Below are 19979 nucleotides of genomic sequence, written 5' to 3' on the forward strand. Positions count from 1 at the left end.
GATGGGGTTATCCTAGACATTTCTTTGACATTTGTCCTCTGACAGGCTAATGGGATTATCGTAGACATTCCTTTGACATTTGACCTCTGACAGGCTGATTGGGTTATCCTAGACATTCATTTGACCTCTGACAGGCTGATGGGGTTATCCTAAACATTCCTTTGACATTTGTCCTCTGACAGGCTGATGGGGTTATCCTAAACATTCCTTTGACATTTGACCTCTGACAGGCTGATGAGGCGATCCTAGACATTCCTTTGACATTTGTTCTCTGACAGGCTGATGGGGTTATCCTAGACATTTCTTTGACATTTGTTCTCTGACAGGCTGATGGGGTTATCCTAAACATTCCTTTGACATTTGACCTCTGACAGGCTGATGGGGTTATCCTAGACATTCCTTTGACCTCTGACAGGCTGATGGGGTTATCCTTGACATTCATTTGACATTTGTCCTCTGACAGGCTGATGGGGTTATCCTAAACATTCCTTTGACATTTGAACTCTGACAGGCTGATGGGGTTATCCGAGACATTCCTTTGACATTTGTCCTCTGACAGCTAGGCTGATGGGGGTTATCCGAGACATTCCTTTGACATTTGTCCTCTGACAGCTAGGCTGATGGGGTTATCCTCGACATTCCTTTGATATTTGAACTCTGACAGGCTGATGGGGTTATCCGAGACATTCCTTTGACATTTGTCCTCTAACAGCTAGGCTGATGGGGGTTATCCGAGACATTCATTTGACATTTGACCTCTGACAGGCAGATGGGGTTATCCTAAACATTCCTTTGACAGGGTGATAAGGTTATCCTAGACATTTCTTTGACATTTGTCCTCTGACAGGCCGATGGGATTATCCTAAACATTCCTTTGGCATTTGACCTCTGACAGGCTGATGGGGCTATCCTAGACATTCCTTTGACATTTGACCTCTGACAGGCTGATGGGGTTATCCGAAACATTCCTTTGACATTTGTCCTCTGACAGGCTGATGGGGTCATCCTAGACATTTCTTTGACATTTGTCCTCTGACAGGCTAATGGGGTTATCCTAGACATTCCTTTGACATTTGACCTCTGACAGGCTGATTGGGTTATCCTAGACATTCATTTGACCTCTGACAGGCTGATGGGGTTATCCTAAATATTCCTTTGACATTTGTCCTCTGACAGGCTGATGGGGTTATCCTAAACATTCCTTTGACATTTGAACTCTGACAGGCTGATGGGTTATCCTAAACATTCCTTTGACATTTGACCTCTGACAGGCTGATGGGGTTATCCTAGACATTCCTTTGACAGGCTGATGAGGTTATCCTAGACTTTTCTTTGATATTTGTCCTCTGACAGGCCGATGTGATTATCCTAAACATTCCTTTGACATTTGAACTCTGACAGGCTGATGGGTTATCCTAAACATTCTTTTGACATTTGACCTCTGACAGGCTGATGGGGTTATCCTAGACATTCCTTTGACAGGCTGATGAGGTTATCCTAGACATTTCTTTGACATTTGTCCTCTGACAGGCTGATGGGGTTATCCTAAACATTCCTTTGACATTTGACCTCTGACAGGCTGATGGGGTTATCCTAGACATTCCTTTGACCTCTGACAGGCTGATGGGGTTATCCTTGACATTCCTTTGACATTTGTCCTCTGACAGGCTGATGGGGTTATCCTAAACATTCCTTTGACATTTGAACTCTGACAGGCTGATGGGGTTATCCGAGACATTCCTTTGACATTTGTCCTCTGACAGCTAGGCTGATGGGGGTTATCCGAGACATTCCTTTGACATTTGTCCTCTGACAGCTAGGCTGATGGGGTTATCCTCGACATTCCTTTGATATTTGAACTCTGACAGGCTGATGGGGTTATCCGAGACATTCCTTTGACATTTGTCCTCTAACAGCTAGGCTGATGGGGGTTATCCGAGACATTCCTTTGACATTTGACCTCTGACAGGCAGATGGGGTTATCCTAAACATTCCTTTGACAGGGTGATAAGGTTATCCTAGACATTTCTTTGACATTTGTCCTCTGACAGGCCGATGGGATTATCCTAAACATTCCTTTGGCATTTGAACTCTGACAGGCTGATGGGTTATCCTAAACATTCCCTTGACATTTGACCTCTGACAGGCTGATGGGGTTATCCTAGACATTCGTTTGACAGGCTGATGAGGTTATCCTAGACTTTTCTTTGACATTTGTCCTCTGACAGGCTGATGGGATTATCCTAAACATTCCATTGACATTTGACCTCTGACAGGCTGATGGGGCTATCCTAGACATTCCTTTGACATTTGACCTCTGACAGGCTGATGGGGTTATCCGAAACATTCCTTTGACATTTGTCCTCTGACAGGCTGATGGGGTTATCCTAGACATTTCTTTGACATTTGTCCTCTGACAGGCTAATGGGGTTATCCTAGACATTCCTTTGACATTTGACCTCTGACAGGCTGATTGGGTTATCCTAGACATTCATTTGACCTCTGACAGGCTGATGGGGTTATCCTAAATATTCCTTTGACATTTGTCCTCTGACAGCTAGGCTGATGGGGGTTATCCGAGACATTCCTTTGACATTTGACCTCTGACAGGCAGATGGGGTTATCCTAAACATTCCTTTGACAGGGTGATAAGGTTATCCTAGACATTTCTTTGACATTTGTCCTCTGACAGGCCGATGGGATTATCCTAAACATTCCTTTGGCATTTGAACTCTGACAGGCTGATGGGTTATCCTAAACATTCCTTTGACATTTGACCTCTGACAGGCTGATGGGGTTATCCTAGACATTCGTTTGACAGGCTGATGAGGTTATCCTAGACTTTTCTTTGACATTTGTCCTCTGACAGGCTGATGGGGTTATCCTAAACATTCCATTGACATTTGAACTCCGACAGGCTGATGGGTTATCCTAAACATTCCTTTGACATTTGTCCTCTGACAGGCTGATGGGGTTATCCTAGACATTCCTTTGACATTTGTCCTCTGACAGCTAGGCTGATGGGGTTATCCTAGACATTTCTTTGACATTTGTCCTCTGGCAGGTTGATGGGGTTATCCTAAACATTCCTTTGACATTTGAACTCTGACAGGCTGATGGGTTATCCTAAACATTCCTTTGACATTTGTCCTCTGACAGGCTGATGGGATTATCCTAGACATTCCTTTGACATTTGACCTCTGACAGGCTGATGTCGGTATCTTTGACATTGCTTTGATGTCTATGGCATTCTTTTGAAATTTTACAATTGGCTGAAACATCATCAAACATACTTATTTTTATTACATTTTTGCTTGTTCATTCAGCTTCAGTATACAGGCAGTATATTTTTCACAAAGATGTAAGTTGACTTTTGTGAAGATTTCATTGAATATGCCTGGTCGGCAGTGAAAATATTTGTCAAAATTCCACTTTTATATAATTATGAATTTTCACTGTTCAATTACATTTAAACTTGATGCACAGAAAATTGTGTTCTAGCACATCAACAAAAGTTGATTTGTGTTTCAATCCAATCCAAGATGGTAGACTGTTAGCCTTTTTGTTTGACCAAAATTTTTAATTTTGGCAATTTTTTTAAAATTCCTACTGCCTGGTGGGCTTAAATTTAGTGCACAGATAATTCTTTCTAGCACATCAATGAAAGTTAATATGTGTCACGATCCTATTACCCCACGCGCTGGAGGTTGTAATGTTCCGATCTGGATTTAATTCATCAACAAATTTGCAATAAATAAAGTGGGCGTTTAATTGACACTTGTGTCACCCAATCAGCACTACACTATTTTATGAACGGCGCACTCAGTTCCGATAGCAGCCAGACTGGAGTGTTGTTTGTGTAGCATTATCCTACTGGGCGGGCGGAACATACAACGTCCAGCGCCTGGGGTACGATCCTATAAAAGATGGGCAACTGTCAGCAATTTGATTAAACAAAAATCTTGAGTTTTCATCAATAAAAAAAAAATCATTAAAATGCAACTTTTTTTTCTGACATACATTATGTACATGTACTTTGTTCAAATTATTTCAAACTTGATCAATGCACTTAATCAAAAAGGAGCATATGAATGCTTAAATTTCATTTGTCATATATTAAACTGAATGGCATGTTATATCAACCAGATGTGAGCACACATAGGCAACAATAACATCTTTTCATGTGATTTGCATGATACTTAAAATGTACTGGTGATGGATGGAATTATACATGCATATGTGTACATTAGACATATTTCTACCATATTGAGTGCGGTAACTGAGCGTCTCAGTTTTCATGAAAATATGAGTGGAGCGTACGCACTTTTTCAAAAGTAAGCGTGAAGCCAAACAATGGAATGCTCAAGTGCGCTCACTTATAAAAGTAAGCGTGGGGACAAACCATGGAATGCTGGTAATGTAATGAAAGCTACGCTCAGCTTAACAAGTTCGTTTCAGAGGTCTAACTTAAGTTAAAGACATTCAATCTGGTGCTAATATCACATATTCACATGAGGGGGCGTTTGTTAAACGCAGTTTGAGCCCTATCACCTTGTAAGATGGACACGTCTGGTAATGAGAGACTACGCTCACTTTTACACATAATAGTAGGCATGGGACCAACAATGGAATGAGAAGTGCGTGTGTCTGATTTCAAGTAACCATAAGTCGCCAGTGTATACATGAAGTTTTTGAGAGTACCTTTTTTTGATTTACATAAGATAAATGCTGGGATCGGCCACAGTTATATAAAGATGCAACTCAGACATTTGTTTTTTCTTGAGTGTTTTCATTTGTCGCGTCTGTAAACAACGCTCAGTGACAACGAGCTATTGCGCACACTTGTATGAAGTGAAAGTTTACACACATACAAGAATGACGTTTGACTTCATAGATTTACGATACAGCAATGGTAGTGTGAAGTTGCACGTCGCGACATTTATGCCAATACGTTTGAAGTGCATGAATCATTCCGTGATCGTACAGGTACGAATCATTTGGCTTCTATTGGCTGACCCTCATGAAAATATAAATTTACATGTAAAAAAAGTGGTCAAATTTGCGTTGTTGAGTTTCCTTGTTGTAAAAATATACACACAAAAGGGAGCAACACGGGGGTGAAAAAATAAGAAAAACTTATCCTACCAGCCACGGTGTCGGCTGCCTCGCTAGCGAGCAACCCAAGCTAAAACTCGAACAGGAAAAAGCAAGCTTCCAGGCTGGGCCACAAAGTTTCATCTCACTCCGTGCTGTGAAATGTGAAATGGTTCATTACCTTCAACAGGGTCTGGGGGTGGTGGGGGCGTAGTCGTTGGCTTCTAATGTTGGACATCGCGTCACAGTGTCAATCTCCAAACGTAATCCTCAGCTGGAATTAAAAACAACTCTACCCCATGAACTTTCCATAAAAGACAATCACCAGGCACTGGCATTTTGTCTAAAACTGTGATGATCTTTGTCTGAATTTAAAACACAGCTGTCACCCACTGTGGTAACACTACTTTTTGATGCATCCTTCTTACAAGGTCATAGAGATTAAATTGCAGGAATATTTAATTAAACATGGTTGCTTTGTTTTAACAAACGTCCTCTCAAGTGAATATGTGAAATTGTGTCAACTTCATGTTAAACTGAGCATAGCTCTCATTACATTACCAGCATTCCACGCTTACTTTTAAAAGTGAGTGCACTCAAGCATTCCATTGTTTGGTTCCACGCTTACTTTTGAAAGTGAACGTACGCTGAACTTGTATCTTCATGAAAACTGAGACGCTCACTTACCGCGCTCAACTACCACATAGAGACTCACATTGAAACAGGTTACATACCTTTAAATTTTAAAGCAAACTCGTAAGGATTATACACAGTTAAGACTTGTTTGTGAGAACTTTTATCATCAGCATAGAAGACTAATTCAGTTGGGAAGACAAACACTGGCAGTTTACTCTGTTCAATAAGTCGTGGATTGCTCCCAAAATGCATAGGTAGAGATGGTAGAGCGTTCACTTGGATATATAGTGTCAACTTCTATTAACATCAACAAGTTAGTATCTGCAAATGAATGTTAAACAGAATTATTTCACATTTTGGCTTGAGTTTATAGACATGTTGCCTTGACAAAGCAAATATTTTGTGGAAATGATAGGTAATATACATGAGTGCCGAATTTCAACTTCAGGATGCTGTACACGTTTTTTGTATTGATTTTCTAAACTGATATTTTCAACAACAACACAACAACACAAAGCTATATATTGATGGAAAGCTTATTTCACACTGGATATGAAATCGACAAGATAGTGTGTGTATGGACGTGTATAGTCACGTGATCTCTGTGTAAACACAGAAAGCCATTTTCGGTAAAAAAATAATTGAACCAATGAATAAACAAATTTAGTGGAACATTGGCAACAAAACAGTTTTTCAGACGACGCTCACCACCATTTCGTGTTAATTGAGATATATATCTACATGATAGTTGGAGAAAAAATAATAATTTAGCTATCTTGAAAAAACAATGCGATATGGTTCTTTCCGGTATTCAGAAATTAGAACGTAATTTCGAAACAAATAGGAAAATAGAAAAATCCCAGCGCGGCTTGAGAGGGAACATATCGAATAGTGTCTGTGCGAAAAATTAGTATAATGCGTCCACTAAAACTCGAGATCAAAGGCCTGTAGTTGCCGTGAATCGCTATTTTGTTTAACCGAGAAAATGGCAAAAACAACTTAGCAGTAACGTATCGTCGGCTAACTCAAAATCCGTTTGTCCCATGGATCAAAACAAACTCATAATGAATAGTCATGGTATCTGTCTGTCATAATCACGTAGATGTGTGGATATGCGTGTCGCAATTGGTTATAAAGTGCGAAATTATGCTCCCGAATCCAATAGGAAACACTGTTTCACGGCGTGACAAAGCCGCGCCAAAATGACGTCATGATTTACATATTCATTAATACGTTGTGGGAGGAGACACTCCTTTTCTGGAAGACTCATTACCATACATTGCCCTCCATGGAAGGTCATTCTCTTGCTCAGCTGCTGAACCAATAACCGTGGCTGAACGCACCACCAGAGTCAACTACATGTGCATGGAGTGTAATTTAATCATACTCAATGGTCGCACAATTGGAGACTCTGTTGGCAAATATACATGTTACACACCAAATGGTTGCAGCGCTATTGACTTTGGGATTATTTCAAAACATTTTTATAACTCTGTACAATACTTCAAAGTTCATGAGCTATCTAATATTTCGGATCACTGCCCTATCTCTTTGTCTTTAGCCATAAACCAAATCATCTATAATGCCCTGAAAAAAAATAATAACAAAAATAAATTGGATCCATTACCAGCAAAATATATTTGGGATGTGGATACAAAAAATAAATTCTTGGCCTCTCTGCATTACAGTGAAAAAAATGAAATTACGGAATTTCTCCTAAAACAATATAACAATGATTCAGAAACAGCTTCTTCAGATTTTGAAAAAATCATATTATCTCTCACAGACCAAAATGTTAAAAAAATCACTCCAAAGTGTTTTAAAAAGAAAAACAAAACAATACTAAAAAAGAAAAAATGGTTTGATAATGATTGCTGGTTGCTTCGCGTAGAATTAAAAAATATTTCAAAATTACTGCAGAAACATCCACTAGACCCGATTATTCGTGGTAGATACTTCAAAACAAAAAAGCAATTCAAAAATTTAGTCAGGAAAAAGAAACATGCCCTAAAACAGTTAAAACTGAATGAGCTTGAAAAATCAAAAAGTGATACATCTAAATTTTGGAAAATACTGAATGATTTAAACAATGACAGTATAACACATTCAGATAATGAACCTATTTCACCTGGGGACTGGTTAATTTACTTTAAAAAACTGTTAAATAAAAACAACACTGTTCACTCTAATATGAAAACACATCTAGAAACTTTAGAGAAAAGTGTGGACGCAGTCAATACAGAATCTTTGAATGGTCCTATTCAAAAAAATGAAATTAAAAAAGCAATTAGCCAATTAAAAAATAATAAGTCATCAGCAGAAGACAAAATCAGTAATGAGGTTTTTAAATGTGGTGGTTATTACCTGTCAGACGCACTACAAAAACTTTTTAACATAGTGTTCATGTCTGGCAAATTCCCCGATTCTTGGAATACTAGTCTTATTGTACCCTTGCACAAATCTGGATCAAAATTGAATCCTTCTAATTACAGGGGAATAGCAATTTCAAGTTGTTTAGGTAAATTATTTAATAGTATTTTAAACACAAGACTAGTTTCATATCTAGAAAAAAATAATATCCTCTCTAATAAACAATTTGGATTCAGGAAAGACTGTCGGACAACAGACAATCTGTTTATCCTGAAAACTATTATTAATAAATACCTCCATCAGGACAAGGAGATCATCCATCAGGCAAATGATAAAAATAAATTGAAAACATCAAATAAAATTTATGCCTGCTTTGTAAACCTCAAAAAAGCCTTTGATAGTGTTTGGCATGAAGGTCTTTTTTATAAATTGTTGAAAAATGGTGTAAATGGTAATATGTACAAAATTATAAAAGATATGTATGGTGATGTGAAATATAAGGTAAAAACAAGAAATGGTTTAACAGAATCATTTTGTTCAAATATCGGAGTAAAACAAGGATGCAACCTTAGCCCAAGTCTGTTTAATTTATTTATTAATGACCTGCCTGATATTTTTGATAATGATCATTGTGATCCTACACTGTTACACAACACACCCATTAATTGCCTTCTTTATGCAGATGATATTGTGATTCTTTCAAAATCCAAAAGGGGATTACAAAACTGTTTGGATAAACTATCAGCCTACACATCAAAATGGCAGTTGTCTGTCAACACAGATAAAACAAAAATAATGATATTCAATAAGTGTAACAGACTCCTTAACAAGGAAATATTCTTTTATGAAGGAAAAGAAATCAATATAGTTAAAGATTTCAATTATCTTGGCTTAACTATGAGTCCAAATGGTGAATTTAAAGATGCAATGAAAAACCTAAAAAGAAAAGGAATAAAAGCCTTATTCTCATTAAAGACCAAAATTGGATCTGGTAATCTGGACATGTCCATACTACTGTCACTATTTGATAAACTTATCAGACCAGTTATTGTGTATGGGAGTGACATTTGGGGAGAAGAAAGCTCTACAAAATCAATTGTAGAGGATGTTCAGCTGACATACTATCGGTACATTCTTGGTATCTCAAAAAATACACCAATCATGGCAATATATAGTGAATTGGGAAAATTACCTCTTGACTCTTTTATTAAGAAACAAATGATAAAATATGCCAATCGTATTGCAAATTCCACAAATACTCTACTTCAAGAAGCATACTATGTCAATAAAATTATTAAAAGTAAATGGTTTAAAAAACTTGATCTGATATTAAATAATATTAACCATTCTTATCTTTTAAATGAAACAAATATTATCTCATTATCAAAATTAAAAACAATTGATGAGAAATTAAAAGAAGAGTTTACAACAGAGTGGAAAAATGAAATAAATAATGACAATAGGAAAAAATCAAATTCTAAAAATAAACTAAGAACCTACAAACTTTTTAAAACCAAAATAGAACAAGAAAACTACTTAACAATTATGAAAAACAGTGAACTTCGCAAATCCTTAACAAAATTTAGACTTGGCAACCACTGTCTGAAAATTGAAACAGGCCGGCATACAGGATTGGATTTTAAAGACAGAGTCTGCAATATGTGTGACAATGACCATGTTGAAGATGAACAACATTTTGTCACAAATTGTCCTCATTACAATGAAATGAGATTAAAACTTTACATTGTAGCTAATAAACGTATACCAAATTTTGACAAATTTAGTAATGAAAATAAATTCATATCATTACTAAGTGACGAGAAAATGTCTATTCCTTTAGCGCAATATTTAAAAAACTGTTTTAATACAAGACAGCAGCACCTACATAAACTAAGCCAGTAATACATTCCTTGTATTCAACTTTTTATCTTTTTTTTTTTTTTTTTTTTTTTTATGCCTTTTTGTTCCCTTACTCTTTATGTGGTTATTTTTCTTTTACTAATATCTGATTTGTAACCCTTTTCATCCCCTCCGGGGGATGTTGTGTGTTAATAAATAAATGTAGTTTTCTTTCCAAGATTTTTGTATTATTTGAATGGCAATGAGGGGGAGACAAGTCACAGCGAGTGCTGAACTGAATCGGGAGATGCGATCGCTTAGGTTTAAAGTTGTCTGTCGATCGGGCGGTGAATTTTCAGTTTGTTTGCTCCGTTATTATTTTGTTGACTTGTAAAATAACCTGTTCGCCATAAATCGTGTTTTCCGTTCCCAAAACTGTTGTGAAAAAATTAGTGTGATGATTCTTTTTCCATCTTCAATGCGTAATACATAGTACCGGAACAACTGCTGGCGGGGACTACTGCCGGTATCTTACATTCAGTTCACTTTCCTATATCATGTATAAGAAATCAAACTTCATTGAATCCGTCAAATTATTTATTGAGATTGTGAAAATTAAGAAAAAAACCCCCCCAAAAAACAGGTAAAACAAGGATGCTCACACACACACACGCTTTTACAGCTGCTTGTCTCGTGCTTTACGTGTAGCCATGGTGTAGCCAGATATATTGAAGATAATATTTAGTAATCGTAGTCCTAAATAACTATTAAAAATAGCTAGACGTTTCGAGCAATGGCTCTTTATCGATAGCATAGAAGCAAGTGTGATAACGTACAGGTAGAACATAGGAACGTAAGAACGCGCATGAACTATAAGTTAGAATCACAAACAATTTCACAATAGAACAAATAACGCGCCTAAAGCCTGGCGCACACGAGAGCTATCAGCTCAGGCAAAATTCATTCGTGGCTGTTTGCTTAAGCAAATATCTTCCGTGTGCGCGCAACTTTACGCAAGATTTTAGTCACTCGTGGCGAAATGGTGAATATCTATTGTGTTTGATAAATTTCGCCACTCGTGGCAGAATGCTTTCCGTGTGCGGTGAAATGAAAGCTATCTGCTTACGCGTACTCGTAAGTGCGCTTGCGTCGCGAATGTTTACATAACAACAAAATGGCTGAGAGAAAAAATCTGAGAGAGGACTATACTTAAGGTACCTATATGTATAGTATCAAAGCAATCAGACTTGCTGTTTTCAACAAGAAGTCGAAAATATCACTTTTTACCAAAAATGGACGCCGACTGACAATCACTCATATGATAAGCTCCACTCGACAAAGTCAACAGCCGAGCTAATAAAACATTGTTTATGGTGATAACAGCTCATTGACAAAGCGAAGCTTACCAATTCATGCTTAGCCTCAATAAACATCGTACTCTTGACTATGGTAAAACCTAAATTAGACTCCAATTTAAGCATCAGGAAAGATTGAAATGTTTACAATATTCATTGCATGATCGTTAATTAGGAGTTTGACCGGGGTATTGGGTTTTACATTCAAACATGAAACATGAAACAGAACATTCATGCATAGTTTAAATTTTTGGACTTACCGCGAAATTCTCAGGCAAATATTTTCTACTTCTACAGTAGACAAGCAGCCTCTCGGCTGAGATAGCTCTGCTGTTAGCAATGCACATTTCAATTAAAGAACAGAAGATATCATTAGAAAATGAACAATATGCATAGTATCAATGCAATGGGACTTGCTGTTTTCAACAAGAATTCAAAAATATAATTTTTAACCATAAATGATTGTGGTTTTTAACAAGAAGAAAATATCACTTTTTACCAAAAATGACAAAAATATTCATCAAAATTAGAGAATTGAAGATATCATCATGAAATGAACAAATTTGAGAGTGGTCCATATGTAGTATCTATATATCTAATATCAAAGCAATTGGACTTGTAGTTTTTAACAAGAAGTCAAAAATATCACTTTTTACCAAAAATGACAAAAATATTTACCAAAATTAGAGAATTATAGATATCATTACAAAATGAACGAATCTGAGAGAGGTCAACATGTAGTACCTATATATGTAATATCAAAGCAATTGAACTATTGGTTTTTAACAAGAAGTTGAAAATATCACTTTTTACCAAAAATTACAAAAATATTCCCCAAAATTAGAAAATTAAAGATATCATCATGAAATGAAAAAATTTGAGAGATTCACATGTAGTACCTATATATGTAATATCAAAGCAATTGGACTTGTGGTTTTTAACAAGAAGTCGAAAATATCATTTTTTACCAAAAATGACAAAAATATTCACCAAAATTAGAGAATTAAAGATATCATTACAAAATGAACAAACCTGAGAGAGATTCACATGTAGTACATATATATGTAATATCAAAGCAATTGAACTATTGGTGTTTAACAAGAAGTTGAAAATATCACTTTTTACCAAAAATGACAAAAATATTCACCAAAGTTAGAGAATTGAAGATATCATTACAAAATGAACAAATCTGAGAGAGATACACATGTAGTACCTATATATGTAATATAAAAGCAATTGGACTTGCGGTTTTTAACAAGAAGTCAAAAATATCACTTTTTACGAAAAATTACAAAATATTCACCAAAATTAGAAAATTGAAGATATGATCATGAAATGACAAATCTGAGAGAGGTCTACCCAAGGTACAAATGTACATATACACCAAGTATCAAAGCTTTCAGGCTTATAGTTTTTAAGAAGAAGTCGAAAAAGTAAAACATTGACACGGACGACGACGCCGGACAATCACTCATATGATAAGCTCCGCTCGACAAAGTCAACAGCGGAGCTAAACACAAGCAGCCTCTCAGCTGAGATAGCTACGCTGTTAGCAATGCACCTTTCAATTATAGAATTGAAGATATATTTACAAAATGAACAAATCTGAGAGAGATCCACCTGTAGTAGTACCTATATCTATAATATCAAATCAGCTAGCGGTTTTCAACAAGTTGTTGAAAATATCACTTTTTACCAAAAATTACAAAAATATGTACCAAAATTAGAGAATTAATTAAAGATATCATCACAAAATGAATAAATCTAAATGAGATCTACCCAAGGTACACATCCATCAAGCATCAAAGCTATCAGGCTTGTAGTTTTCAAGAAGAAGTCGAAAAAGTATAAGCCATACATGGCACAGTCCCCGTTAGTTATCAAACTTAAGATATAATATAATTTTGTTTATGCATGTACCGGTAGTAATATAGTTCAAACATAAACATGTTAGAGATATGAATCCAGATGCTGATGCTTGATTATGGTGATTTTTTAACACCAAAATGATTGACATTCAGTCATCTTGTATCTGATCGTCTAACGAGTACTTGTCCATATTGAGAGATATTGCTGTGGAATAGCAAACTGGTCTTCCATTTTGAATACATCTGTATATCTATAACATGAATATGAATATATAAAATTTTAACATAAGCGGTCAAATCATGTCAGAGATATGGCTCTAGAACCACATTCATTAAAACAAAATGACCGCCAGTCAGCTATTTTGAATCAGATATGAAAAACAAAATGATGTGTATCAATGACCCATAATGTATGTACCAAGTTTGAACAAAATCCATCCATAAACGATCAAGATCCGATTCCAGAGTGCCGAGTTTTCAGTACAAAAATGGCCGCCATTCAGCCATTTTGAATCAGATTGTCAAACGAATATATTTGTATATCTAAGACATGATCTATAATGAATATATAAAATTTGAACATAATCAGTCAAAGCATGGCAGAGATATGACACTAGAACTGCAGCATTCATTAAGCCATTTTAAATCCAATCTGAAAAACAAAATGACGTGCATCAAGGTCCCATAATGTCCAATGTATGCACCAAGTTTGAACAAAATCCATCCATAAATGCTTGATTTTGATGATTTTTCAGCACAAAAATGGTCTCTATTCAGCCATCTTGAATCAGATCGTGAAACAAATCGATGTGCATACAATGCATGTATAATATTACCGGTATGTATGATGCATGTGTGAAGTTTGAATGTAATCGGCCCAGGCATGTCTAAGATACAGGTCCGGAAAGAGGTCAATCCACAAGTCCCCGTTTTTGGACTGTGTCCGAACGGGGACTAAAAAAGTTGATATGGAGGATGATAACGTAGAGAATTATTCATACACTGTATGAAAGACTCCACTTGACAAGGTCAATAGCGGAGCTAAAAAACTGAAATGAGTCAGCCATTTTGGAACAGAACATAAAACAAATTACATGAAAGTAAGGAAGGAAGAGAAAGGGAAGTTTCCATTTCTACAAGTCATGTACCCCGGTAGTTATAAAGTTTGATTGCATCAACATACAGTGTATGTACAGTGTACTTATCAGACCAGTTATTATGTATAGGAGTGACATTTGGGGAGAAGAAAGTTCTACAAAATCAATTGTAGAGGATGTCCAGCTTGCATACTATCGGTACATTAAAAAATACATCAATCATGGCAATATATAGTGAATTGAAAAGATTACTTTTTGACACTTTTATTAAGAAATAAATGATAAAATATGCCAACCGAATTGCAAACTACAAAAATACTCTACTTCGAGAAGCATACTTTGTCAATAAAATTATTAAAAGTAAATGGTTTGTTAAACTTGATTCAATATTAAAAAATATAAACTATTCTGATCTATTATCATTATCTCATTACCAAAATTAAAAACAATTGATGATAAATTGAAAAAAAAAGTTTAAACAGAGTGGAAAAATTAAATAAATAATCACAACAGGAAAAATCGAATTTGAATCATATGTTTTAATTTTTCATGACAGCAGCACCTCATAAACAAAGCCAGTAACACATTGTATACAAATTATTACATGTATCAATTTATTTTGATGAATTTCAGTATTTCAACTATTTGCATTTTACTTTTACTAATATCTAATTTGTAACCCTTTCATTGCCTTTGGAATGTTAAGTATTAATAAATAAATAGAAGTATGTCACAGACATTGCTCTAGAACAGCATTTGCATTCAATCATTTTGTACATTTTAAATGTGATCTGAAAAAAAAACGATGGTCCCATTTATTAGTACATTTAGTACATTCATTTGTTACATCAAGGATTGACCATGGAAACAGTCTCCTCTTCGGCATTGCCCAGACGAACATTCGTAAGCTCCAACTCGTTCAAAATACTGCGGCACGCCTCATCACAAGGACCAAGAAATTTGACCATATCACTGAAGTTCTTTACAATTTACACTGGCTTCCTGTTCAACAACGCATTAATTTCAAGATCATGTTAATCGCCTTTCGTGCAATTCACAACACCCTACCATCATACATTTGTGAACTGTTTGCATCTTACAAACCTACCCGCAGTCTACGCTCCACTAATAATCTTCTCCTGAACGTTCCGAAAATTAATACTAAATCTTACGGTCAACGCGCCATCTGCCATGCTGCACCTGCCTTATGGAATGAACTACCTTTACATATCAAACTATCTGACAATATTGACATTTTTAAGAAGAAACTTAAAACTCATCTTTTTAAACAGACTTTTGAAACTCAGTAGTTTTTCTTTGTTGTTGCTATTAATGTTTTATTCATGATTTAATATTTTTATTTATTTTTTGTCTTGTAAAGCGCCTATGAACATTTATTTTGGATATATGGCGCTATATAAGTGCATACTTATTATTATTATTATTATTATTATATACCTTTCAATTATAGAATTGAACGCAGCACAAACGCGGGGACGCGTTCGGTTGATGATGTCCCCACCACAGCCCTGCGTACCTCCATAGACAAAGTCCGGGACTTTGAAAAATATAAATTTTTTAATGAAATAACATGCCCAGGTACCAAAAATGATGATCGATCACCAGATATATCCAGAACTCCCAGTTCAGAGTCCAATTGTGGATGGAATCGGCTACTTTGCCCTAAAAACAAACACATTCTCTTGCGTGAATGAAACTTTACAGATAACTTTGTAATGGTTGTTACGGATAACTATCGTCATTTCAACTGATTTTGGCTGGGAAACTACTTATTTTTAACTTGCGCATCCATTACGGTGCGCTCCCGGACTTTGTCTATGGAGGTACACAGGGCTGTGGTGGGGACATCTATCAACTGAACGCGTCCCCGTACACACAGCACTGTACGCAGGGCTGTGGTGGGGACATCTATCAATCGAACGCGTCCCCGTACACACAGCACTGTACGCAGGGCTATGGTGGGGACATCTATCAACCGAACGCGTCCCCGTACACACAGCACTGTACGCAGGGCTATGATGGGGACATCTATCAACCGAACGCGTCCCTGTACACACAGCACTGTACGCAGGGCTAATTATATACCGTACTTCCCCCCAAGTATAAGCCCAGGGGCCTGAACATGTAAAATCGGGAAAATTAGGGGGTGGGCTTATACTCGAGGACCACCTCAGAAAAGATATAGGGGGGGGGGAGGTTAAAATTGTAACCATCTTTCCAACCACGACAAATTATCCAAATTACATTTTTCGTTCACAGCGCCGGCCTCGGAGAAATATTACGTCTTATTGATTTCCACGACACTTTTTACAATGAAAAAAACAAACATAAAAATACACACATTTTATTACAATACGTTTTACATACCGTCTAAATTTACGGTGCAGAAATGGGTAGGGTCTGTGGGAAAACAGTCGAGGACAAGATCATTATCATTATCTTCGTTGTGGAATGTTTTCGATCGTACGCAAACTTTCGATACAAAGCAATTTCCAATGGTGTTTTTCATCATGATTTGACCTGAACAACGTCCTTTGACCTAATAGGTCAGGTCTTTCGTTAACCAATCAAAATGCTGTGTCGTACAGATGAAGTTTTTCGATTATCGACGAAGTAATTATGTCAACGAAATGCGGAAGTGAATTACCGCGATGTTAAAATTCGATCTGACCAAAAACGGTGATTTTTTTCTCTAAAACTGTTGATTCACAATTTTCGAAAGGTGAACTGAGGGTGGAGGAAGTATTTAAACTTTTCACGGTCGCCAATAAGTCATGTCGAAGAATAGTTTGCTCGTTCACATCCCATTCACGAAGGTCTCAATGTTCACGATTATTCAGAAAAGTAAAATGATGTTCAATGACCAACGACTTGACAATCACATTCTTGGCGTTTCTAAAACTACTACTCAAAAGAAATACATGTATGGATTACTTCAGTATTGCAACACCGGGGTTCATCCTGAATAAAATGTGAGAGCCATGTTCCGTACGTTCGCCGGCCATGTACTCTGAAATCAATGCAAGTTTTCTCGTAAAAGCAGGAACCAAACTACATGTACCGTACCAATCACAATTATTAAGCAATGAAATACACTTTTTACATGCATATTTTAATAAATGTCGTTGACGCTCGGTAAAAACACCCTGGGCCTATATTCTGGGATGCCCTCAACTTGTTAAATTTCTAAAAACAGAGGGGTGGGCTTATACTCGGGGAGGGGCTTATGCTCTGGGAAGTACGATATATGTTAAATATACCGGTATATACCAAGATGGACAATAACTCTCTATTCATATTAGACATAACTAAGATCTCGGTCCGGAATGGAAGAAAAGTTGGCCGCCACATGTGCATGTGTGTGACATGCTGTATGACATGTATATAAATATTGAACATGATTGGTCAAGGCATATCCGAGATATGGCTCTGGCGAACAGCATTCATTAAAATCATTTTGAATCTGATCTGGAAAACCCTGTATGTTCGAAGCATGTACCTAGTTTGAACAAAATTCATCAATAAACGACTGGAATCTAGTTTTAGAATGCCAGAAATGCTTGATTTTGAAAAATTTTTAGTTCAAATTTTTAGTAAAAAGATATTACTCATCCATCATAAAATGAATGAATGAGCTTACATGTATGTCGGCCAAGATATGTTGTGTATTTGTGAAGTTTGAGCATGAACGAACCAGGCATGTCCAATATGCAGGTATAGACAATAGGACGAGGGTCAAAACATAAGTCTCCATTTTTTAACTGAACGGGGACTACCAGTAATAAGACTACTATATCTTGTATTTAGACTACATATATAGATCAATATTATTACTTTATTCAGATCCTGTATCATTAAGTATTTGAACTGTATTTTATCGTGTTGAAGCTCAATTTAACACAAGGGCGTTGGAGATGCCTTTTGGCATCGCAAACTTGTGTTAAACAATAGTTTTCTCTAAATTACATCAATCATATCAGAACAAGGCTAAACTTGCTTGCAACTGGCCAAAATATATCGACAATATTCTATTAAAAATATATTAAAACTGAATGGATCATGTTTATGGCCTAAAAACTTATTATAAAGGATTCTTATGATCATCATGGCATCTCCCTCAAACGCAATAGACATGGAAAGGAATAAAACACAATGGGAAAATTATAAAGATGACGGGGTATGTAAGATTTGTCATGATGGAAAAGAGGATATTTATCACTTTTTATTTCTTTGCAAATCAACTAACCACTTGAGAAGTAAATTCTATTCAGCACTGACCAATACAATAGTGGAAAATGGTGGAGAACCAACTATTGTAGATAATTTTTTTTCAGGTGGAATTAATTTAAAATTTAATTTTCTCTTCAGTGATGCTTTATGGGCAATCAAAAAGGATTTGGGAAACAATACATCAAAAGAAATTCTAAATTTTCTCACTCGCCCATGGAAATTCATAAATGAGAAACTGAATGATTTACATACGAATGCTTTTATAGTTTATCTTTTTCTTGTTGTTGTTGACTTGTATGTTTCTTTTTACGCTGTTTCAAAGGCTAATAAATATATATTATTGTTATTAAGTCTATGGGTGCAACCACAGCACTTCTGTGTCAATAAAAATCCTAATATTTGAAAATAACAAATTTAATGACACCAAATGTATAAGAAATTACTAAAATACCATCACAAAGGCTAAAGATGACATAAGAAGAGCTATGAACCCACAGCTAGATATGGTAGATATATACTATCAAATAGTTTTAGATAGGTTTTGATTGGAATATTGTTTTCCGAGTATACATGTAGTAATTGTTTTATTTTAAAGAAAGCTTTCATCGTTCTATGGCCGAGATATTTTTGAGCTCTTAAAAATAAAATGAAGCAATAATTTCCAATTGTTGTCCATTAATTAGGAGCAATGGGAGACTTGACAACAACAAATCGCATTTCAGATAACTCTTACACAATCCCAGGAGGGAAAGAAAATGGTCACAAAGTACAAGGAGAAAAATATATATAAAAACAAAACAAAAACACAATATTCTAAATAACAAATACAGTCACTAAATTACTAAATAATACAAAATCTCTAAAATACTAACTAATATGAAATTACTAAATTGACAGCAGGCATTAAGATGTCAAGTAAGATAAGACCCTGCTTCCTGACTTCGAAGCTTTTACTTATGAACTGTGCTACTGGTATAATAACGTTTTCATTCCGTAACAATTCCATGAATTTTTTCTCTGCAGGTTTATTTTCAAATGCTGGGATCATATCCTTAGCTTTATTGAACAGTTTGGTACGCAACTCATTATATTTGTTGCATTCCAGCAGAAAATGCATTTCATCCTCAATTAGACCTTTGTTACACATGTCACAAACCCTGTTGTTTAATGGGATTTTTTTATGACGACCCATTTCAATTTTGAGACTATGGTCACTAAGACGAAATTTGGTAATTAACAATGATAAAGTACAATTATGTATTGTGAATATTAAAAAAAACAATATCCAGAATCATGTTGCAAAGCTGTGAAATGTAATATGGTTGAATACCTTCCTGATAATGCCAGAAATCAGCCCTGCGTTACCATAATATATCTACAGTCAGCATACAAATATTATGGGGTCAAGGACCATCAGTTCAAGGTCGAATGGAACTTGGCCAGATTACAACACAGCTAGATAAAAATAG

At 35.9% G+C, this 19979-nt stretch overlaps 1 protein-coding gene across 1 annotated transcript in view; it reads right to left on the bottom strand.

Annotated features, from left to right (window-relative positions):
• Window positions 1-19979, bottom strand: part of LOC102807265 (motile sperm domain-containing protein 1-like) — a 51946-nt gene that overhangs the window by 30872 nt on the left and 1095 nt on the right. Inside the window, exon 2 of the mRNA XM_085502696.1 lies at window positions 5829-6051. Coding sequence (XP_085358822.1) covers window positions 5829-5982 — 154 coding nt within the window. The 5' untranslated portion in view covers window positions 5983-6051. The remainder of the gene's footprint in view (window positions 1-5828; window positions 6052-19979) is intronic.

The sequence above is a fragment of the Saccoglossus kowalevskii genome, chromosome 1 (genome assembly GCF_978046115.1).
Source record: "Saccoglossus kowalevskii chromosome 1, keSacKowa6.1, whole genome shotgun sequence".
NCBI lineage: Eukaryota > Metazoa > Hemichordata > Enteropneusta > Harrimaniidae > Saccoglossus > Saccoglossus kowalevskii.